At 45.5% G+C, this 24,349-nt stretch overlaps 1 protein-coding gene across 6 annotated transcripts in view; it reads left to right on the plus strand.

Moving 5' to 3' along the window:
* Positions 1 to 24,349, plus strand: part of Dlgap2 (DLG associated protein 2) — a 796,232-nt gene that overhangs the window by 477,389 nt on the left and 294,494 nt on the right. For all 6 annotated transcript variants that reach the window (XM_085844126.1, XM_085844125.1, XM_085844130.1 and 3 more), the window contains one exon: positions 4,162 to 4,194. In XM_085844126.1, the coding sequence (XP_085700252.1) occupies positions 4,162 to 4,194 (33 nt within the window). The remainder of the gene's footprint in view (positions 1 to 4,161; positions 4,195 to 24,349) is intronic.

The raw sequence follows: 24,349 nt of genomic DNA on the forward strand, positions 1-24,349 counted from the left end.
GGCTCATATCATACTGAGTTCTGGGGTTAAGTGTGGCTTGGCCCCAGGTCTCAGCAAAGGCTTTGTGTGTTTGTGGAACCATGACAGAATCAGAGTTGGGGACAGCAACGCTTTTTACTCCTGACCTTCATGTCCAGGACAGAACCAAGAGTAACCTCAGAAGTATTGGTTATGCCCATATGTCTGGTCATCACAGCTCAGCTGGACGGACAGGGAGAGAGCCAGAAAAGAGGCTAATCAGTCATCGCTCAGCATCCAACATCTGACCTAGTACACTTGCTTCTTACAGCCTTCCTTTTCCATGGTTCCTCCTGCCATCCTTTCTCTGCATCTCCCCCTCCTGGGGGTCACTCTCAGGGGCATCCTGCTCATAGCAGTGGGTCTTCTCTGTGGCATGCAGAACTGGACCATGACTTTGAATAAGCCTCAGGGATGAGAGGACTCCTGTCCATACACCCTTGGAATTCTGGCTGTGGGAATTGCCTGTGATTTGGCAGCTATGCACAGTGGCTTTCCTGCAAATATGGGTTCTTTCCTCGAGGGGCTTGGGGCAGGATAGAGCTGCTTATCCCTCCCATCCCACCCCTTCAGCTACCACCACCTGCACTTTCAACCCCAGCTACCTCTGCAGTCAGGAGAGAGCAGGTGTCTAGGGACTCTCGCCAGGACAAAGCGTGGAGAAGGCCTGTGTGTTGCTCCTTCCCATACAGAGTTGGAAGGGGGTCTCTGGTAAAATAAATGGGTGCATTTAAAGTTCCTTCCGGAGGCAGGTGCTCTTGCAGTTCCCAGAGGTGGTTCCTTCTTTCCTGGGAGATTAAAATAAGGTACTTACCATATGCCAGAGAGCAGTGAGTTTGGCTCTGGCTGTTCATGCTCCGCAGTTCTGGGAATAACCGGCTTCTCAAGGGTCTGCGTCTGGCGCAGGTGCGTGTAGGACTCACATAAAATCCCGGGAAGATCTCTCCGTCTGTGCTAATTGACATAAATTTGTAGAGTTGTCTCCTTATTTAAATGAGTTCAGTAATGGAGATGAATTTTTCAGTGTAACCAGATCAATTCTCATTATATCCGGCATATTTTAAAGCAGGTGTTTCTTGGGAAGAAGGACCACAGGGCTAACCCTGTCATACTGGATCCCAAGGGGCACTGTTCATCATCACGGATTCCTCTGGTAGTCAACCCTTTGGGCTTGATGAAGCCAAAGGCCGAGGCTGGAGGGTCAGGGAAGGATGGGAAGCAAGAGCTGCCACCCTCCCCCTCCCCAGGAACACAAGCTGCCATTTAGTAAGCTAAGGTCCTGTACTGGCCCCACCATGCACTGTGCACTGTGCCATGTGAGACTCACTTGATTTCGTCCTCAAAACAGCTCAGCCCACCTGCCCAGGCCTGGAGATTTTGTGTAGTGCCTTAGTTAGGGTTTCTATTCCTGCACAAACATCATGACCAAGAAGCAGTTGGGGAGGAAAGGGTTTATTCAGCTCACACTTCCACATTGCTGTTTATCACCAAAAGAAGTCAGGACTGGAACTCAAGCAGGTCAGGAAGCAGGAACTGATGCAGAGGCCATGGAGGGATATTCTTTATTGGCTTGCTTGCTCTGGCTTGCTCAGCCTGCTCTCTTATAAAATCAAGACTACCAGCCCAGAGATGGTCCCACCCACAAGGGGCCTTTCCCCCTTGATCACTAATTGAGAAAATGCCTTACAGCTGGATCTCATGGAGGCATTTCCTCAACTGGAGCTCCTTTCTCTGTGATAACTCCAGCTGTGTCAAGTTGACACATAACTAGCCAGTGCATGTAGTGTGTTTAAAGTCTCATTGGTTTATGCTGGTGAAGTCCTTGGTGCCTTTGGGGCACTTCCCTGGAAGCTATACGACCAGCATGGATTCTGGGAATTGTAGTTCACAGCATAGAGCCAGGACTAGGGTGTAGTTCACACACCAAGAGAGCAGCAGCATTGACATCAGGCCCACAGAGCAGGGGATGGGTTGTTTCTTACTGAAGGTTAGACTAGATGTTGCTTTCCAGTGCATAAGGCCCTCGGTACCCATGCTGGGTGTCCTAGGGAGGACACTGATGCCTTTCCTCTGTTCCCCAGAGGCCTGGGTGCCAGCATGACTGTTAACTGTGTATGTTCAGTATTGTTTCTAGGCACCATGTGAAGTTCCTGTGGTACTCAAGTTGAGGGGCTTCTTTTCTGTGGGATCTTAAAAAAATCTCTGGAAGCATAGATTGTGTGTGTGTTTGCGTGTGTGTGTGTATGTGTCTGTGTGTCTCTGTGATGTTTGCATGTATGTGTGTGTGCACATGTATGTATATGTGTGTGCATATGTGGGTATGTGTGTGTGCATGCATATGTATTTATGTATGTGTATATGTGTGTCTCTCTGTGTGTCTATGTGTCTGTGTGTGTCTCTGTGTGTATGTGTGCGCTCACATAAATATATGAGTGAAGGCCAGTGCCTACTGTTGGCCCCCACCTTCCACCATGTTTGAGACAGGGTCTTTCTTGTTGGTCACGCTGTGTGTTCCAGGCCAATCGCCCCTATGATTCCTCTCCACACCCCTCATCTTCTGTGCAGGTTAAAGGTGGGTGTGCTACTGCTCTGGCTTTTATTTAGGTTCTGGTAACCTGACCTCAGGCTGTAGGTCTATCCCCTCTATGGAGCTAGGCTAGCATAAGCCTATATATGCTTTAGTAAGACAGAGCCACAGCCCAAGAGAGCTCCTAAGCCCTGCATTCTGGGTCTGGTGCTGAGGCTGAGTGTTCCTGCTGAAAACAGGCTATGGTTTTGCCTCCTGGCTTCTCATGTAGGAGTTTCTGCTGGCGGTGTCAGGATAAGGGTGACATTGCCCCTCCTGATGGCACCAAGCATATGTGTGGACTGCCTCTGTGTAAGTTTTACCTTCTGTTTCCAGTGGGCTTGTGGGACCCCTGTCAGACAGATCTCCTTCTGAAGCCCCCACACTACAAACATGTGGGCAGTAAGACACTTCACACAGTGACCCTCTGCTTTTCTGACTACCACGGGGGTCCCATGGGTCACTATACCACACACACAGATCACTATACCATTGTACTTCTGATGCATGCGTCTGGATACATGCTGGGTTGCCATGTCTACACACCCCGAAGTGTGTGGGCGAGCATGCAGTCATCACCATACCTGTGTAGTCCAACATTGTCTAGGGAGAGACAGAAGTCACCATACCTTGGGTACCCTCTTGTGTGTGTCTGGGTGCACACAAGGTTCTATGTCAGCATGAGACAATGCACATGACTGAGTGGTACAGGAGTTACCATGCCTGTGCATCCCAGACTCTGCCTGGCTCTATTTAGGTCACCATGTCTTATTACCCTATGTGTGCTTGGGGCAATCTAATACCATTATGCTATATACCCTACAGTATATACCCTATAGTGAGCCAGAGAGTCAAAGTCTGGAAGCTTACCCTCTTCTCCAGGAAGGCCTATGGCTTTCTCGTGTCCTAGAGTTCTGGGAATGGAGAATGTGTCTATTTCTGGTTAACTCTGGACTGTAAGCAGTGACCTGTGTTCCTACATATGTATCTATACTGTAGGTGCTGTGACTCCCCACTGGAAATATCCTGCAGATACAATGTCCTATACAATGTCCTCTGCCTCTCTGTCCATTTTATAGAGCCAACTATGGAGCTTTGGGCTGATTTATGAAGAAACCAATCAGTATTGGTGGATGTGGGTGTCTTTATTGAGATGTGATATACTTTCTGCCTCTGAAGGTCATGCCGACTGTAAATTCTAACAGAGCCATCGTCTGTCATCTAGCTATTGAAAGTGGTAACACCACCCTCCCAATGTCATCTAAGTAGCTTGAAAGCATTGAGCCCTGTGCAGTTATGAAAATGGATTTGGTGTGCACTTATGCATATGACAGAGAGGTTGTTATCTTAATAAAGTAGAATGTTCAAGGCATTTGCAAGTCCAGGTTTTAGATAAAACTTGCTGAACGGCTGGGTTAGGGCAGCTCTGTGCTAAGGTCTCAGGGGTGTGGGGGGTCTGGGCAGAGAAACTCCAGCTGTGTGAAGCTAATGTGGCTGCCTACATTCAAGAGCAGTGTGCCGTCATGCTCACAGCTAACTCTTCTCTCTCTCTCTCTCTCCCTCTCTTCTCTCCACAGAGTCTCAGTGCACCCTTTGTGGAGAGCCAGAAGGTGAGTACTGCATGTCTGCTCTGGTGGGCAGGGCACCGTCGTGTCTTGTGAGTTGGCTTGGCGGTGGCAGCCTGCTGCAACAGATGAATTGGTTGGACAGTTTTGGAGTTGAGAGTATATTCTTTGTGGTAGTCGATGAGAAACGTGGGTGAGAAGAAATAGAGCAGTCGATGAGAATTCATGCGTGAGCATCAGGCATGAATTTCTTCTGAAATCAGCATGCTGACCCGTTGGCCGTATTTTCTTCTTATTTTGTACTGTACTTAGAAAATTTCAACTGGTTTTCTCCAGATAACTGATGTCGATATGCATTTGCTAGCTTTGAAAATACAACTCGGAGCTCCCGACGAAGCTCACCTCAGAGAGGCTTTGTGAAATTGTTCCTAGTTGCCAGTGACTGAGCCTGAGGGGATGTGCCAATAGCACAAGCTGCCCATCCGGACAGAAGTGGCAGCCAGGTCCCATGCTGGTCTAGACATTCCAGAGCGAGGCTCCTGAGACGACACTCAGTCAAAATGACATTTCCAAATAGTAAAGGCAGATTTACATGGCGCTTGTCAGTGGCCCGATGAAGGAGAAAGAAAATGTGGACACCATTGTCTTGCCCCTACTCCCAAAGTTGGGTTATGGTTTTCTGTGTTTTTGAGAGACATACCAGCTGCAAAACTAGCCACCTTGGGGCTCCAGGGAGACACAGTCGCTGAGGAGCACCCTTGGGGTCACGTTCCAGCCCTTATTCCCTCTCCTAATACGATATTCCTAACACTGGCACAGGAACCTCAGTGTCAAAAGTGCCTTGGAGACAGACCAACGGAACAGAGTCCCCTGCAAAAGAGAAAACAGCCCAGTACCAAGCTAATCTGAAAATCCTGACCTGTAGGCAATTTCTTCAGTCTGGTGGCAAAGGAGTATTTTGACAAAGTCTTCCAAATGCTTTTTGTGTCACTAAACGCACGAGTGCATAACACGAATTTGGTGGTGATAAAGTCTGGTGGTTTTGCATAAGTCTCTCTGTCCCTGGTCTTTCTGGGTTATGAGAAAAGTGTAACCTTCAGAGGGACAATGCTCTGTCCTCGGGCTGCTGTGAGGCTCTCCACCGTCTTATGGCCCTTGGTGGCACTGGGAGCTCTATCCTTTCTGATCATTACATCTTTTCTGTGTTATTCCTAGCCTGTGAGTAGTCACTGCGCTCTGGCTTCAGGTTCAATGTCCCCTTTCCCACCTCCTGTTAAAGATTCCTGCATGCTGGAAGTTGTAGAGGGGACAGGACGTAAACCTCCTAGGTCACAGCTTGATCAAATTCTGATGGGTTTCATTTGCCTTTTCTTATAACACAAGTCTGCTGTTGGCTGGGGACAGTGTACTCTGTGTGGTACTCTGTGCAGTGTGCAATCCCCAAGGGCGTCTTCTGATTCAAGGAAAACATGTTTTGGAGTTTGGGCATGGGCTGTCGGGTGGCTAGATCATGACAGGCGGAGTGGGAGCCCAGAATGGGTGTGGATTCCCTTTTATAATTTCCAGGGACCTGATACTATGTCCAGGAAGGACCCAGGTCTCTTCACTGTGAGAGCTGGTGTCCCAACCCAGCATTGCTGAATGGTTAGGTCCCCCATCTCTGTCCCAGACACCCAGGGGATACTACCCCATGCTTGCCCTTGTTTAACATCCACATCACAAATTTTGTCAGCACAAGCTACAGTGTATCGCTACGGTGTGTCTTACCCTAGGATGGATCGGCTGGTAAACGTTAAAGAGGAGCCAGGCTGGACCTCATGGAAGAGTAGCCCCAGCTGTCTGAGAGGTGGAAACTGAGAGGTCAGGAGGAACCTCCTGATAAGGTGGAGGTCCCTGTCTAGTCTTCATGAAATGCTCTTACCTTCCAGGAGAGATATCTCCGAGGTCCTCCCAGGGGTTGATTCAGTTGTGCAAGTGGAACTTTTCTGAACAAGAGAAAGGGTGAGGGGCTGCCTGGGCTCAGCTGTGCTTTGTGATTCGGAAGCACCAGCATATAAATATTCATAGGTTTTTAAATCATTTAAGTAATTAGTCTAAGTGAGAGCTGGCCCTGTACAGTGAGTGGAATCTAAAATCAGCTTTTTTTTTTTTTTCTGTTCAGTGATTTCTTTAGCGGTGTCCCTGCGTTAACTTATAAATGCCACCACACAGAAGGGATCAGAGCCAGAGGACTCTGCAGTATGAGGCTCAAAGCTGAGCCCGCCTCCTAGAAAGGGCTGGAAGAGTTGAAACACTGAGCTGAGGTAGCTTCCCCCTCCCTTCAGAAAGCTGTTAACAGCCTTCCCTGGCTAACCAGCGAAGTGGGAAACACCTATTTGCATTTTAATGCTTGGGTCTTTTGGAGAGAGCTGTTTCTTCATAGAAACGGAATAATTAGCATCATCTCAGAAGATAGTATCTGTCAAACAAATGCAAGTAGGAGCAGAGTTGACTGAGGGGTCTCGGAATCCTACAGCTGCAGCCCCTGCAATGACTAAGCCAAGGTTTTCTCAGAGAACCCAACATTTTTAATCAAATTCAAAATGCAGATCAGGGCTTCAATATGCAAACTGCCTGCATGGCCTATAACTATGAAGTTCTGCATCATGGGGGCTATGTATGTAATGAGGTATTAAATATATATCCTCTCCCTAGCAAGAACAGAGAGCTGGCTCAGCTGTGAATCCTGGCCAGCAGCTGTGGGGTGAACCTGAGTGCAGGGCAGCTTGATTGTCCTTGGGTCTGCCTCTGTCAGGAGGGTGACCCTGCAATGTGTTACCATGGAAAGAGGCCTCCCCTAGAGGAGCAAGCGCACTGGGAACAACCTCAGTTGTTAACACACAGCACCAACCTAAAGACCTAAGGTTCAGACTGCTTCCACTGCCTTTCCCACCGCCAGTTAGCTCACCATGAAGTATCAAGATCTACATGTGACTCTAGTCTGTCTTTTTTATACACGAGAATAAGAGCACATCCCTGATTTCCAGCTTTATTAGGGTGAGTGTGAGGCCTTTTGCCTCTCTTAACAAGAGCCCAGTGAAAGACGTGGACACTACTGGACAAGGCAGCACATATGTAGGTTCATGGATTTGTCTGTTTACAGTTTAGGGTTTGACTGAGAAATCTCGTAATGACTGGCTGGGAGAACCTGTCAGATCTACTTGGGTGTTCTCAGAGATTCCGTAGGCTCACACCATGTAAACAAACTACAGTGCAAAGCCAGACTATTACGAAGTAAATTTACACACAGGACTGTTCTAAAAGGTAGCAGATGGAGTTTAGCACAAAGCATTCTTTAGAGCATAAGGTAGAGGGGCCGGTGGTGGTCATGTAAGTCTACATTTTGGAAATGTTCTTTGTGGAAATTTCTAGACCAAAGGTAAAATTTAAGTTTTAAAAACAATCTATAAACTCTTATGGTAAAGGATCTTCTTTATATCTTCATCATCACCATCACCACCATCACCATCATTACCACCACCATCATCACCATCAACACCACCATCACCATCAACACCACCATTATCACCATCACCACCATCACCATCAACACCACCATCAACACTACCATCACCATCAACACTACCATCATACCATCATTACCACCACCATCATCACCATCACCACCACGCATCAACACCACCATCATCACCATCACCACCATCACCATCAACACCACCATCATCACCATCACCATCAACACCACCATCATCACCATCACCACCATCACCATCAACACCACCATCATACCATCATTACCACCACCATCATCACCATCACCATTTTGATCTTTCAGACACACAGAAGTGCACATCACTTGGAGAATTTTGCCTAGACATATAGACTCTTTTTATTTCTGCTTCTCTCCCCTCATAAAGCATGACTAAGAAGTAATATACATAGGAGCATTATGCTCTTGATTTTTTTTAAGTACAAGAAATTCAAGATTTTCCCCATAAGTGACTCTGAACAATAGGAAATCCCCCCCACTGCTTGCCACCTCAGCAAATGGGTGTCACCCTGGGGCTTCCAAGACTTCTAAACAATAGAGATAATGAGTCAGGTGCTCTCTGAAAAAATGGACAGAGAGGCATTTCTGTGCCACCCACAGCCTGTTCTGCCTCAGTGGAGAGAGAAGGCTATGATTGCTGTGTTCGTGCTCTCTTTAAGGGTGTACCTTTTAATTCTGAGCTCCAGATAACAGTGGCCTTTCCTGACTGCTGTTCTTGGAGAGTGAAGAGAATATAACCAGCTCTTATGAAGTTCTTGACATGAGCCGGGCACTCCAAAAGAATTAGTGTTGCCTAGGAACTGGGACCTCTGCTAGCCAGCCTGTCTTCCAGGAACATGAGATAGTCAGTGCAAAACTGAAAGAACCTGTGGATGGGGAGATGGTGGGGGAGAGGGGGATGTCAGATGCTGTCCTCGTACAAGTCTGTACTGAAGGAGGTCAGGACTTAGGAAACCTAGGCTGATGCAGAAGGTCCCTTTTCCTAAGGAACGCGCCCTCCCCCCCCCCAAGTGCTTTCAGTGCAGCAGTGTGTGCTGAAAGAGAGAGAGAGAGAGAGAGAGAGAGAGAGAGAGAGAGAGAGAGAGAGAGAGAGAGAACAAGCTGAGACTGAGGACTGAACGGATGTAAGGTCCAGGGTGCGCAGATGCAATGCATGTCCCGTACCTTGTAACACTGGGTGAAAAAGACAGGGCCGATGAGCGCCCTCTGTGCAAACCTAGATAGTCAGAACTGTGAAAACATTGGCCAAGGGTAGATTGAGCACATGCTTGTTACATACCCAAGGTTGTAACTATTCTGTTGGTAGAACACACTATTCACCATAAATGGGGACCTCAGCATGGGTACAATCTGGATCTCTCCCCTGTATGGTGGAAGAGAAATGGGTTGAAATTCATGTGAAAGCTGTTTAGACAGTGTCAGGACCCAGTGCTCTGGATCAAAACCACAGCCCCTCCCCTACAAGTTGTCCCCCCCCCCCCCAAGCAAAGGAGAGTTTTATACAGCGTGTGAATGTGCTTCAAGGGGGTGAAGAGGACAACCAACTGACCTGAAACAGACTTTCATGGATACCGAGTATGTTTGAAATGATCAAGTGGGTTTTCAAAACTAAAAGGATCCCCCATGTAAGTAAGAAACAGCTTGTATACAATGGTCACAAAACAAAATAAAGAAAAAGGAGCCAAACCTCTTAGATTAGTGACTGTGGGAGTTGTAAGGTGAGTGGGTGGAGCTGAAGAGAGAATCAGTAAACTGGAAAGCAGGTGTGAGCCTGTTGCCTAGAGCTCTGCATAGAAAGGATACAGGGTAATCTAAGGATGCTGTAATGTATCTGGATCCTGCAAGAAGCTGCCGAGGAAGGGAAACCAGGAGAGGTAGTCAGTGTATCCAGGGCTGAGATTATTTTTTTCTCCTCAGAAATAAAGATGCCTGTTGCTACTTTGACCTTGAAGTTCCCAAAGCTGCAGCCAAATAACAACCTTCAAATGACCTCACAGTGAAGCTGTGGAATGTGATACAAAGAGATACAGTTGAATCAAGTGAAGAGAATGCAGATACCAGTCCTTGTGGCTCTTTACCTTCAAGTTGATACCAGAGAGGGGGAGTGTAGTAACACCTGCATAGAGAGGCTGGGAGTGAGGCTTGGGGTGGGATGGCACAATTTCCACTGGAAACAGAATAAAAGGGGGTGGGGGTAGGATAGTAGCAGAAAACCAGCAACAGTAAATGCTTAATCAGAGTTACTTGAGTCACTTGAAGATTTACTTGTTGATTAAAGGATACAGCTCCAAAGAGCAGAGCCAGTTTTACATGTTACAATTCACTCAGCATATGCGACAAGGAAAAGCAGTTGCAGCGATGAAGAGGCAGAACAATCGTCCTGAGAGGAGACGGCCTCGGAAGGACCCAGGGCCTTTCAGAAGGAAGACCATCACTAGAATGTAGGCAAGAGAAACTCACACCTGCTTTGTGGTCAGCAGCCCTGGTGGACCCTGTCACCTGTTCACTGTCTGTCCAACAAGTACCTGCCTGGCCCTTTGGTCTCACTTTTATGAATTAACAGCCCATGTGACATTTAGCAAGTATGCATCTAAACATTTGCTCACAATTTTGGTGGGAACTCTAACGTGGAAGCCGTGGCAGAATCCCTCGGGGTTCCCTGGCCAAGGTGGAGCGTAGACTCTCTTGGTTTACTTTGGTAAAGTCTCTTCTTGCTCAGAAAGACCTCTCTAAGGCTGACTGTAAGCCACTCTTTCTGAAGTGTAGGTCAGCTGAAAGAAATCCTCCAGTTTTATCCAGGTTCCTTATTGCTGACAGGGTAACTTCCATGTCCAAAGTTGTCACCTTTTGGACTGGCTTGTCATCCTAACCCACATAGCTATTTGGTAAATATTGCCCATTCTCAGCTTACCAGAGGCTGAACTCTTATTCCCAGGAGCAGTATGCTAAGGTTTTTATGATTAAAGAAAGAATAGAAGAGCTGATGAAGGAGTGTGTGTGTGTGTGTGTGTGTGTGTGTGTGTGTGTGTGTGTGCGCGCGCGCGCGCACATATGTGTATGTATGTGCATGTGTGCATGCATGTGTGTTTATGTATGAGTGTTTATAAAGAGTGGTGAGGATTCACAGAGCTCTTTGCATACACCATCTCAGCAGAGGTTCGTGTTTGCACACACAGTAGAGGGCACACCTGTCTGTTGAAAGCACAGTGGTCTAGGAAAGGACTTCTGGGTCAGCACAGTCTCACACCCTGGTGCATTTTCCTGTGTGCTCCTGCACCGTGGATGTGCCCTACTGCATGGATTCACTCCACACCTCTGTATGGTGCACTGAATACACATTGCTTCCATCTTTCTTCCAGTAGCACGTATGGGAGCATAGAGTGTGCTGCCTACTGAGTTCAGCACAGCATCTGCAATGTCTTTTCTTTTTTCCAACTGTATACCTCCACACACAGTGCCCGGCCCAGTCCTTCCGACTCATCACTGTATATTTCTGAGAAAATGGGTATAGCTAAGGTACCTGCTTCTGCTATCAACCAAGGCAATTTCAGCAAGTGTTACATTTAGAATTTGTCAGAGCCACAGATTAAATGTGATAAGATAAAGCAAAAGCAAGAATGAACTGCACATACCATCTGGTGTCTGAGAGTGGGACAATTATGCGTTTATGCTGAATGATGTAAATGCACAAATGAGCCCTAAGTTTTGAGTTTCTTCCTTTTTATAAATAAGATCCAGTAGCTGAGATGTAGACAGTCAGCTGGCATGAGGGCTGCTTTTCCTTGCGTTTGCTCAGGAACATTACAACCCCTGGGTGAGCTGAGTACCAGGTCTCAGGATGGGTATGGCTGCAGTGGCAGTACCGTCCATTTTCTTGTTGATATTACTATGTCTGATTGCTGCAATTTTGAATTCCATTTAGGAAATATGTTCAGAATTGATGCACTGAACAATAAAGAATAAGTATTAGAGAAACTCCCAGTAATTCATGACCAGCTCCTGCACAATGCACAACCAGTGTCCCTCGAGAGAAGTTCAGTGCAGGATATGACATCTGTCTCTTGTGTCAGAGGTCGGCACTTTGGAAGGAACCCAGTCATGGTCCTTGACATCCTAGGGGATGCATGAAGCTCTTCCCACTGAGCATGGCTTTGCTGATTGGCTTAGCTAACACCCTTGAGGGAATCCTGGGCTCTTCAGGTCTCAGAAACATCTAGAACTTCAGTGCACCTGAGACTGAGATGCCAGAGGAAGTTGAGTGTTTTCAGCTTATAACTCATTTCCCTTTCGTTGGTCAGCTGAATACCTGATGCTTCCCATTGGCAGATACTGTAGCGGGTGCCAGGACTCTTTGAAAATCAAGAAAGCATTCATGTTATGGGTACCCTTGGCAGCTTCCCACAGTCCTGTGGGAACCCCAGCCCTACCTCTCATGTGACTTCAGGGAGACTTGCATTGATCACTTGCCTGAGACCTTCTTGGAGGAGACAGGAGATTGGGCAACAGCCCCCATTTAAACAGTAGGGCTTGGGAGATTGGGAGAAGCAACCTCTTGAGCTACATTCTACCCCATGTCTCTGTATCCTTTGGGGCCCCTGCCTTTGTCTTCTGCCTGAGTGTAGATGCTCCTGGACTCTCCCAAAGACTGTGTTCTCACATCTCTGTTGTGTGCACAAGAAACTGCAAGGAAAAGAGAAGATGGTGGGCATTCTAACCTCAGGGAGATCACAGCCTGCATGAAATTGCCACCATGTCCATGGAACGTGCCAGAAACTATTCCACAGGGAACAAAGCAGTTGTAACGGCATTTTAAAGGAAGATGGTGTGGCCAGGTCTATCTCTTATGAGCTATCCTCGCTGTCGTGTTTATGGTTATGAACTTGGGTTTCAGACACCTTTTCTCTTCTCATATGATGGCTGACAGGAGGACTCCTCCTCCTCAGTGTCCTGTGTTGCTGTGGATGTGGATTTACCGTGTTGCTTTCTCTCCGATTGCTCCACTTCATTAGCAGTGATCAGAGTGTTGCATGATTGAGGGTATCTCTCTGTGGAGGATGACCTTGGAAGGAGACAAGCCCATCACAGAATTATTGGTCTCCCCTCCCCCAGGGCTGATCTTGTGATCTAATGACTCAGAGCTGGGTTATGAGTCTAGAAGTAAGTGAGCAATTGACAAAGGCTGGCAAATGTTGGCCCTGTGTGCCTGTGGTGTGTGGCGTGATGCCTGCATGGTGGGCTTGGAGTTCCAAAGGCAAATCAAATCCATGGCTGGTTTTCTAAAATCTGAGCTAAATATTTTTTCCCCTCTTCATTGGTGCAGAGAAAAAAGATACCAGGACCCTTTGGTGACTGCACCAAAGGGAAGCCATGTTCAGAATGGTCCTTAACTATACTAGAATGTGCGATTCTTTAGCAGATAGGCAAACATGACATGATTCAAGGAGAATGCAGAGTCTTCTTAGAAAGGTTCACTGAGAAAGTAGATTGTTAAGGAGAGAAAGCCACCAAAGGCACTTGGTGACATTGGTCACCAAGGCACTATGGACTTGGTGGTGCAGACACTGGTTCCATTGTAAAATCACTTCTGATGCCTCTTCTCTCTGCCTGGACTCCTGTCTCATGTCAGAGACCATCACCTTCCCTGGAGCAAACACAAGTTCCACAGAGAGTTGCACCAGCAGCTGGGAGCCAGAGTTCCAACTTTGCCTTAACTAGGAATGAGACTCCATAAAATATAACCTCTCTGGCTTTCTGTCCTTATTTTTAACATTTTTTTTTTGGCCTTAACGTTTGGTAACTGCTTGTATGTGTGTCTGCAGAGGAAAGCCTTTGTTTTGAGGTTTGTTGGGCTTTTTAGTCTCTCTCTCTCTCTCTCTCTCTCTCTCTCTCTCTCTCTCTCTCTCTCCCCCCTTTCGCATTGATTTTTAACTTGATTGACTGTATACTGGACATGAGGCCACCCACCAGAGTGTGCCCAGTCTACCAGGAGCCTTACCCTTAAAGAACACCAACTCTTCCTCCCAAGAGCCTATCAGTTGTCCATAGTTCATCCATTGAGGATCAGCAGCTCCTGAGCCCCTTCCCCTCCATGTTAGGGTGGTGACTACCTCCATCTTCTTTCAGCAAGCATAGCAGATGAGTTGAACAAGCTTGGTTAGAATCCAGCCTTCTCCCTTTATTACCTGAAGACCTGGAAGGGGGGGGGTGTCACTGAATCCTAAGACCTGCTCCACAAAATGGGGCACAGGGCCTCTGTGTCAAAGCAGTTTGACAGTCTCAGTGATCAGAATAAAGACTGAGAAGTGATGGGGCTCAGTAGTTCCCATGATTCATTTCATTATACATTTCTTTATGACCAGTGATCAGCCAGCTTCAGTTCTTTATGCCAAGTCTGTTTATTGGGTACCATTTTAGGTGTAAGGAAAACGGATATGAGCAGGGCACTTCTTAGTCTAAGGACCGTCTGCAGGGGGTAAGCTGTGGGAATAGAGCTGTAGATGGGTGAGCTGTGGGAATAGAGCTGTAGATGGGTAAGCTGTGGGAATAGAGCTGTAGATGGGTAAGCTGTGGGAATAGAGCTGTAGATGGGTAAGCTGTGGGAATAGAGCTGTAGATGGGTAAGCTGTGGGAAAAGAGCTGTAGATAAGCTTGCTGTGATGAGTATTCTAGATTTCTTGGTTCAGAAAGACGATCCCCAAATCACGACCTTTGATGTCCAAGTAGGTTCTGTAGATTCTAGCTGGGTTTGCTCTGAATCAGTAGGGTGTGGAAGGAGAGAGATGACTGGATTCTTTTCATCTCCTTTATCATTTGCTATTCCTTTAATGTGTGGCCATAAAAACATTTTACCTATGTCTCGCAGAGCAATGACTTTTCTAGGGGGTCTCTGTCTCTGTCTCTCTCTGTCTCTCTGTCTCTCTGTCTCTCTGTCTCTGTCTCTGTCTCTCTCTCTCTCTGTGTGTGTGTGTGTGTGTGTGTGTGTGTGTGTGTGTGTGTGTGTAAAAGGAGGAAGGAAGAAGAAAGACAGGGAGAGAAAGACAGACAGACAGACAGAGGTACTATTCAGCATAGATAAGGTGAAATTCAGTTGTTTATAACATCTTGGATGGACAGTTTGTTCAGTCAGACAAGTCAGGCACAGAAAAGAAGTATTGTATGCTCTTGAGTTTGGCCTTTGCCTCGATGTAGCAAATCACAGCTGATTTACAAACAGATGTGTTTGGGCCCGTGGCTTCAGAGGCCTCACTCCGGGGTCACATAGTCCAGTGGTTTCTGTGGCAAGGTAGAGCATCAGGGCAGGAGGGTGTGGTCCTTTGAAAGCTGCTCACACCATGGCACCCTCTGAACCATGTGAGAGAAAGGGTCTTCTAGGATACGATGGACCTCCAGTGACAAGTCCCCATCATGCTGGAGATCCTGCTACCTCCCAGTAGCCTATTTAGCCATATTTTTTTCCATGAGGTCAGAACCTACATCAGTTAGTTCACAAAGGGCTCACCTAGAATACTGCTGCACTGGGATGTGAGTCTTCGACACATGAGCCCAGGGGTATAGTCCAGGTCTAAGCTGTGACAGTGTGAAAGGTTAAAAAGTTGACTTTCTGAAGTTGATAGTAGAATGGTGACTATAAGGGTTGAGTTAGAGGAATGGGGGTGCTCGTTGGTTAGAGAGGATAACCTGTAGTGGTTAGTCTGTTCTAGGGGTCGAATCCTCCTTGCTATGATAGAGGCTGGCATCACAGGACTGTGTGTGTAGAGTCTAGGAGAGGGAACCTTCTGTGTTATCATAACACACATGCATGGGAAAGCCCTAGGTGGCATGACAAACATATGTGCTGATTATGTCATTCATGGCTATAATTCCCCTCTGTAGACATGTGTGGAACAGTGTCACACCATGTATCATGAATGTATTCAGTTCTGAGAGTTACTCCTCAGTAGAACTGTGAGATTCCAAAGGAGCTGTGTACAGCAAACACACTGCTGCTTCTGTGCCCTGAGTGGAACGTCACCTCAGCGAGAGCAGGGCAGCTGTTTGCCAGTGCACTGCAGATTTCTTTCCTGCAACTCTTCTCCATTGGCATCCCATGGATTAGATGCCATCCAAACCTATATCTTGACATAACTATAGGCTAAAAACTTAAGGAGAGGACCTTCACTATAGAGACCCCAGAGTGAATGTGCTGCCCCCAGACTTTCCCCTCCCCTCTACCGTGGTGAGGTATACTGGCAGCTGAAGAGAGAGCACACGAGAGGTAAGGGCCTTTCTGAGTAAGTGCACAGCGAACCCTGAGCAGAGTGTGATTTCTACCTGAGACTCTCTGAGAATATCTGGTTAGGGGCCTTGGAGTAGAATCTAAGATGGATCCTGGGAATCATCAGATATACACTGAGGACGGTTGGTGCAGTTCTGATGTAGATTAAACATTGCTGCTGAGTGACTCACCTGGCATAAACATGGAGGAGAACTGACCTCATATTACTCTTTAAAATAGGCTGATTTTTGCACGTGAATAGTACAATTAGAGTGAATTTATCATTTTCCCATGTTCTCCAAGTCTGGGTAGCTTCTTAGGTACTGGGAAACAAAAATCTTGGGCAGTTATAAACCCCATGCAAGAAGCTGTTATAGCATCCTTATTTTAGGAAGAATGTGCAGCTCGTTGAGTTTGGGTGGCAGCTTCAGTTAGCGTGTTGAGTTTTTCATTGGGACTATTGGAACAGCGACTTACTTAGCTCATGTCTACAGAGAGTGCCTGTGACACATAGGGCCCTGTGCTAGCAGCCAGGGGTTTCTGGTTTTTGGTTTTTTTAAACAAGAGAGTTAGCAGAGGAAAAAAAAATCATAATCATGTCATATGTTCTGTGACACTTTGTGTTGTGACAGAGCCCAGGAAGCAGCAAGTGGCTTTGACCACGGGGAGAAAGAGTCACTGCAAAGCCTTTGCTACCAGAGGGCATTGCAACGTAGGAGCCATAGCTGAGAGCTAGACTCTGAGAATCCAGCTTGTGGGTGGCTCTTCAGATGCTGTAGGCACTCTGTCCCACCCTGCAAAGGGTTCCAGAAGTTCAAGGCCTCTAAGCACCCAAGAGTACCTCTGGGTCTCACCTATGCTGTCTACATGAGCTTTAAGGACAAGAGGCTGTGGTCTTATCAGCTTTAAAAAAAAAAAAAACCAGCCACCATATTACAGATTAAAGAAATCTGCAAAGAAATATGGTCTATTAATATGTCAGGACCATCAGACCACCTCTGATAAAATGCACTTGACCTTGGGACTTGATCTTGGCACCCCTATTATTATCTAAGACATCCCCATAACTCAGTGACTAGATTGAGCAACATCTCCATGGACCTATAGCTATCTCTCGCTGGAAGCTGCTTTGGTGTCATTTTTGAGGCAGGTCCTTAGCAGAGTGCCCTATGTCTAGGCTGGGGTGATGATGAGATTTGGAGGCTAGGAGAATAGGCTTTGTGAACTCAAGAGAGCCTCACGGAGCAAGCAGGCCTCACAGTCAGATACTGGGAACCAGCATCTGGACTAAGTCCATACTCAGTTGGGTGATTAGGTATCAGGCTGCCCCCTCCTGTGTGAAGGTGTGCCCAGTGGGCAGAATATCCCAGCTTCATTAGTTTGGATATTGTGTTGCATCTTTTGAATAAGCAGCCCACTGGGCTTTGCAGGAGGCCTCCTGGCTCTTCTCAGGCCCTTGAAGTTTACTGCGTATGAATGCTGGTCTGAATTTGAATTTAATCCAAATCCTCTAGCCAGCGTAGGCGCTCCAGCTTGAAGCTAGCTGCCTTTAATGAAGGGGAAATGCACTGCATGCTAAACCGAGATAAGTCGCCACTGAGACCTTCTAGGCCAGGTAGATGGAATTCTGCTCAGAGAAAAAGTAGTGCCTTCAGTGTGAGTCTCAGGCCAGAGCTCCAGATGAACGTCTTCAATGCTAATACCATTGTATATAGCCATGGCCTGTTCGTTATGACTCTGAAATCAATTCAAAACTGGAGTCGCTCAAAAACCACTTTTCTTTTATGAAAGTCCTGTCAATTTAAATAACAGCTTTGTGGTAAAAATCATTTATGGTAATAATTTGCTCAGTCCAATAGTGTTATCACCAGTCAATCTAGAGTAGCATCTACTATTATAAAGAATATATGTATGTGTATACACATACATACATATATATATATATACACACACATATATATATACACACATATATATACACATACATATATATATATATACACACATACATACATAAACACACATATATAAACACACACACACACACACACACACATATATATATATATATATATATATATATATATATATATATATACACATACACATGCACACACACACACATCTTTTGGAGACAGGACTTGCCAGGGTAGCCCTGGCTATCCTGGACCTTCCCTGTAGACCAGGCTAACCTCAAACCCAGAGATTTTCCTTCCTCTGCCTTCAGAGTGATGGGACTAAAGGCATGCATCGCCACACCCAGCTTGAAAACTATATTCTTAAGTTTCAGTTTAAATAAGATTTTAAACCAATTTAACATTTAATTTAATTTTTATGTTTGTACCTTAAGGTTTAAATTTAGTTGAGATAAAGTTGTTTAAATCAGGGAATTCATTTTCCCCAAAATAAGGACACTGGAGTGATTTTATACACACATGCAAAGAGAGACACCTATATCTACATATGTAGGAAAATAAGAATGAGTATATGCAGAAGAGGCAGAGAGATTGTAAGGGCTAGAGGTGACAGACAACTTTTAAGGACACAGCCTCTTCTAGACACAGCAGGACAGATGAACAGAATCACAGAGACCCAGGAGGTGGACACAGAGTCCCACCCCTCATCAAAAAGCTATCTGCAATTACTACCTACTGAGAAACGCAAAATCAATTTTCTCTAATGGAGTGTTGTTCTTGGATGTATCAACGACCAGGGCAGGCCACATGCCAATACACAACAGGGACTTTTTTTTATGACAACTTTTTAAATTTGTTTTGATGGTTTTGATGATTTTCATATTACTTTTGTTTGTTTATTTTAATTCCCATGATTTGTTTTTTGTTTTGGAGATTTTTTTTTGAGAGAGAGAGAGAGAGAGAGAGAGAGAGAGAGAGAGAGAGAGAGAATGAGAGAGAATGAGAGAGAGAACATGAAGATGGGTGGGTGAGGTGGGGAAGAAGATCTGGGAGGAGCTGGGAGAGAAGAAATAAATTTTCATATATTGACATATATATTTGTTATACTATATATTATATGTATTGTTTAAATAAACATGCAAAAATCTATAGTATGAAGACTGTTTTTTTTTTCAGTTTGACCAAGAGTGAGCCCAACTTTGAATTTTCTTCTTCTCTGTGTTTTCCATCTGTCTAGTCCATACTTACTGGTCTGTGTGTCTGTCTGTTGTGTGTATGTTATCTGTCTACCCCTGATGCCTCGGAGTGGTGCTTGTGTGTCTGTTGTATGTGTGTATATGTCTGTTTGTCTGTCCATCAAAAGAGCTTTGCTCTGTATTTATCAAATGTCACAAAAAAGCATAGTCTGGGGAAAGAATAAGGGATTCTTTGTATTCAAGGTTTATTTATTTAACGTTGTCTTTGAGATTAGAATAGATCACATCCCTCCCTCCCTTTCTTCCCTTCCAAGCCCTTTCATAGGCTCCCCCTCCCACTCTCCTTCAAATCCACAGACCCCTTCCCACTAACTGTTATTGTATGCACCTATGTATATACATATGTGTCCCTAAATATAGCCTGCTCAGTTCATAGAACAGTACTTGTATGTGTGCTCTCGAGGCTGACCATTCGCACGGGAAAACCAACTACTGTGCTCTTCCCTGGGGACGATCGCCTCTCCCACCCTGAGCTTTCCTCAGTCGCTGTAGTTCTTTGGGGAGGGTTGAGGACTCATGGCCTTTTCCCTATCCACTGTGGCGTGTCCATTGGTGTAGTCTTTGTTCAATTCATGTGTAGGCAGTCGTGTTTGGGATAGCTTATGGATGTAGCTTCTGCCATTACTGTAAGACACAATCTCACAGGAACTCTGGTTCTTGCAAATCTCTCCACCCCTGCTTCCTCAGTGTTCCTAGAAGAGTCTTAGGTGCCAGAATACATTTTAGGTGTATCCACTGGGACTGGGTCTCACGCTGTATATTTTAATTAGTTGTGGTTGTAGTGGTCACTGTCCATTGCAAGGATAGGTTTCCTTGATGAGAGGTGTACACACATGCACACACACAACGCATACACACGACACACAAGCATAACACATCCATATACACATAACACACACACACACACACCTCTGTCAGGCAGAAGAACCCTTGCCCAGTTGCCTTCAGTTCTGCTCTTGCAAGTCTTGTCTTCTCCCTTCTCAGGACAGTGACAGTGGTGACGGGTTAGAGAAGGGTGAGCCTGCTCATGACCCAGAGAGGAAGCTGCCCACAGTCTTGCATCAGCTGGGCACACACACAGCACATAGCTTAAGTGAGGCTGGAGGCTGGACTGCGTGCCGTCATAATTTCATGGAGTCCATGTGTGTCTCAGCAAGGAATGAAAACAGAAATAGCCAGCCCTTCACCAACCTTCTGGGACTTTTTGTTTACAGCAGCGGTTCTCAGCCTGTAAGTCATGATTCCTTTGGGGTCAAGCAACCCTTTCACAGGGGCCACATAGCAGATATCCTGCATATTTATATTTACATTAGGATTTGTAACAGTAGCAAAGTTACAGTTATATTGTAGCAAGAAGTAATTTTTTGGTGAGGATCACCACACCACAGGGAGCCTGAACTGTATCGATGGAGAGCAGCACTAGGACGGTTGAGAACCACTTCTTTCATGGTTTAAGTGTGATGCCACATCTTGTCAGTGATGCCACATCTTGTCAGTCCTCACTCAAGCTTTTCTTAGTGAACAGCCCACCTCACTTAATTTCATCTGCCAGTGTTGTTGTTCCTTAAACGTAGTGTTTATTACAAACACAGACTTGTTTTGTTGCTTAGCTCATGGCTTTTCATTGATGAACATTATCTGGGTATCCTGTGTTGGGAGGAAACATTATCATTTTCTCATTAAAGGGAATGTGATTCAGTCTTCATTCAACAGCTTCTGGCATCATAGCACTTTTAGGAATGTCTCAGCAAGGGATAGATGTGTTTTCTACTCAATCCCACCACACGTCATCCTTGTGATCTACGCTGCCCACTTGCCTGTGAATTGTGAGCTACCCCACAGCGTTAAAGATGCTTCTGAAAAATCATTTCTAGTGTATATGTATTATCCCATTGTGTGAGTCTACTGTGATCTATTGAGTTAATCCCCTTTTAATGGCTACATAAGCTGGTTCTAATTTTTTTACTGATATAAATTTTACCTTTATGAATATATTCATAGGTTTATCATTGAGCTCATTCATGATTGTTTCCTCTGGCTAAATCATGGAGATTTAGAAATATAGTTAATTTCAAAGCATGGTTGCTTTTCTCATAAGTATCGGCTGCTCAGGAATCATGCTCTGTGTTTTTTCTGGAGAGGAGAACATGGCTATGTACATGGGACCTCTCCCGGGTGTTCAGAGGATCTTATTTATTATTGCTTCAAAACTGACTGGATAGATTTCTTGATGGAATCTATATTAGCATAGCAAAAATTGAGCATCAAGGATATAGGAATTAAGAAACTGTAATATATATACATGTATACACACATATATACATATATATACACATATGTACATATATACACATATACACATATACGTACACATATACATGAAAGCACTAGTGCATACAAATAAAGAGCTGAAGAGAGACAGCTCAGTGGTTAAGAGCACTAGCTGCTCTTCCAGAGGACCTGAGTTCTCTTCCCAGTACCCAGACTGTGGTTCACACTGGCTGTAACTCCAGAGGATCTGTCTCTGTCTGAACTTCACAGGCATGAGGCATACACGTGGCACACAGACATATATGCAGACAAAACACCCATATACATAATATATATTAATTTAAAAATTATACACACACTAAGTAATTTGAACATTTGCTAACTTATAGAGTCCAGAGGAGATAATAATTTTACCAGAAGTTGGGTAGATTACAGAACTGATTATGAAATAGATGATCTCCAACTGAGTCTTGGTTCCACATGACAGCCAGTCAGAGAAGTTGTGTGTATGCAGACTGGGTATGTGGTATAGCTCAGGTCAACAACTGACTTGTGGTTGGGTATTAGGAGACAGCGGGCAGCTTAAGGGAACTCAACAAAATTCCCCAAGGAACTAAAGACTTGCTTTGTCTCCTCTAGTTAATAGTTGATGATTTTTCACCGTTTCCTCCAATTCTGACATGCAGAAGGTATGTGTGGTCTTCCCTTTCCCCACCCACCCGAGAAGATGCCTCTCCCAGACCTCCCAGATCCAGATGTATATGGATTCTCTGGCCCCACACAAACATGGAAGTCAGGACTCAGGGGGTCACATTCTTTGTTTACAGCTGAAGAGTTGGAGGGTCGGGGATAGGCTCCTGTGGACTCTCAATTCATTTGCATGTAGAAGTAAAAGAGGAAATCAATAGGCTGTCTGCGGTCCCTTCCAATGGTTCAATGAACCAAATTACAGCATGACCTTTGTCTCCGAGGAGACCACAGTCTTTGGGGCTTGGCTCCATGTCATTTGCATAATTCTGAACACAATCAATACTCAATTACTTTCCTTGTTGCTAGCTGAAGGAATGATTGCCAGGAAAAATAAATGAATTCCAGTGCTACTAGATCCTTATGCTAATAACAAACAAACAAAAACTCATACCATTTTATTTGCTTCCTGGTGTGCGAATGACTTGATTTTCTTTCGAATCCATGTTTAATAAAATTCAGGTATTAATAAAAGTGGTTGATGTTCGTAGTCTAACCTAGGCTTTATTGAAGAAAAGAGATCTCTGTGTAGCGGACTGTCTTTGGAGAAACTCCCTCATCTGTGCTCTGTGGTTTGGCCACTGCATTTTTTTTTTCATTTTGAACACATACCCGCAGCATTTGATAGACAGCTCTAAGAAGATTCTCTAGGCGACAAAAACTCAGAGCTGCACAGACACCCTTGTGCTGTACAATGGTCTTTTGGGGGGAGAATGCCAGCTGGCTTGCTGGCTTTCTGGCCTGTCTGATGTTTGGATAAGGACTCTGCACCTATGGCCTTCTCACGGGTAACCCCCAAGCTGGGTACAGACGTAGGAAATATCCTCTAGTTCAGACCGAAGGAGAACCCTGAAGGGAGCCTGGGAGAACCTGAAGGGCATTAACTCTATCCACCCTAGAAACAGTTTTAACTGAAAAAAACTTGCAAAACAAGATCACACAGTCCTTTTATAACCGAAATGGGCAAAATTGCAGATAATTGAAATGTCTCCCTGTGGATTCACAGTCATTGTTTAGCCATTTGAAACTGGGGCATTCCCAGCCTCAGAAGCCTTTTGTAAGACAGCTGTAAACGGTCTTGATGATTTTGACCTCAGTATTTATCTGCTTATTGACTCTGTTCTAGAATGTTCTCCAACTCCAGTTCTTCCACCTGTTCAATAATTGCTCACCGAGAAGGAGGCTCGTTTTTATACTTTTATTAACATGAGGACATCAGTACTGACCATCCTAATTGATTATATCAAGCAAGTTAGACATGTCTAAAACTATGCTACAAGAGAGACATAAGCATCTTAATTAGTACACAAAGAACCGGCCGCAGAGGGAAATTAGACTTCTAGCTTTATTGTCTTCTCTGCTTCTGCATAATAGCTCACCATAAACACAGCAGCAGAAGACAACATGCCTCTGCTGTCCTGCAGCTCCTGAGAGTCAGGGGCCTGGGCCGGTGAGCTCCACCTGTGGCAAGGCTGGATCTTCATCATGATCTATAGGCTCAAGCGCTTTCTGTATGATTTCCTCTAAGCAAAAAGATTCGTGGCCCCTTGCTCCATTAGCCTGCGGCAAATAGAGAGAGTACGTCCCCTGACAGGAGAGAGTGCCTTCCCTCAGCAGTGCTGTCACAGGGGTCTCTCGTCACCTCTGACAGGCACAAACACATCCCAGGTTCTGTCTGTACTCACACAGGCTATTTATTATCTCACGTGGCACGATGTTTGCTGCCATCCATCTTATGGCACACATGGAAGGAAGCAGCAACAGAAGCCTCAACTATAGCGATTGCAAAGTGTTGTAATGAGTGAGTGGTACACTGATAATGGCCACATAGGCTCTGCAGCTCTGCATGCTCCTGCTCCAGGAATCCTTAGTGACCTTACGCTGGTATCCACACTTGGCTTCAAGGGACTCACAGTTCCTCCCATCCAGTCTGAAGCCTGCTCTGGAGCTGGGTTAGGCTCAAAGCATCTTGGCTTCTTCTCCTCTCTCTAATTTTCTTGATTACATCTCAGTGAGTCCCACACCTAATAATTCAGACTAGCTTTGCATTTGTTTTACAGTCTGGGTATGTCCCCAGCATCTTTCCCTGCATTTCCTTGAGATTAAGGATAGCCCATGAATATTTTACTGAAAGGGGGAAAACACCTGATTGCATCATGAGATCTACTTATCTCAACCTGGGTAAATGAACAGCAGTTGGTTTTCC

Source organism: Mus caroli, unplaced genomic scaffold, assembly GCF_978045245.1.
Source record: "Mus caroli unplaced genomic scaffold, Mus_caroli_1 scaffold_10, whole genome shotgun sequence".
In the NCBI taxonomy this organism is placed as follows: domain Eukaryota; kingdom Metazoa; phylum Chordata; class Mammalia; order Rodentia; family Muridae; genus Mus; species Mus caroli.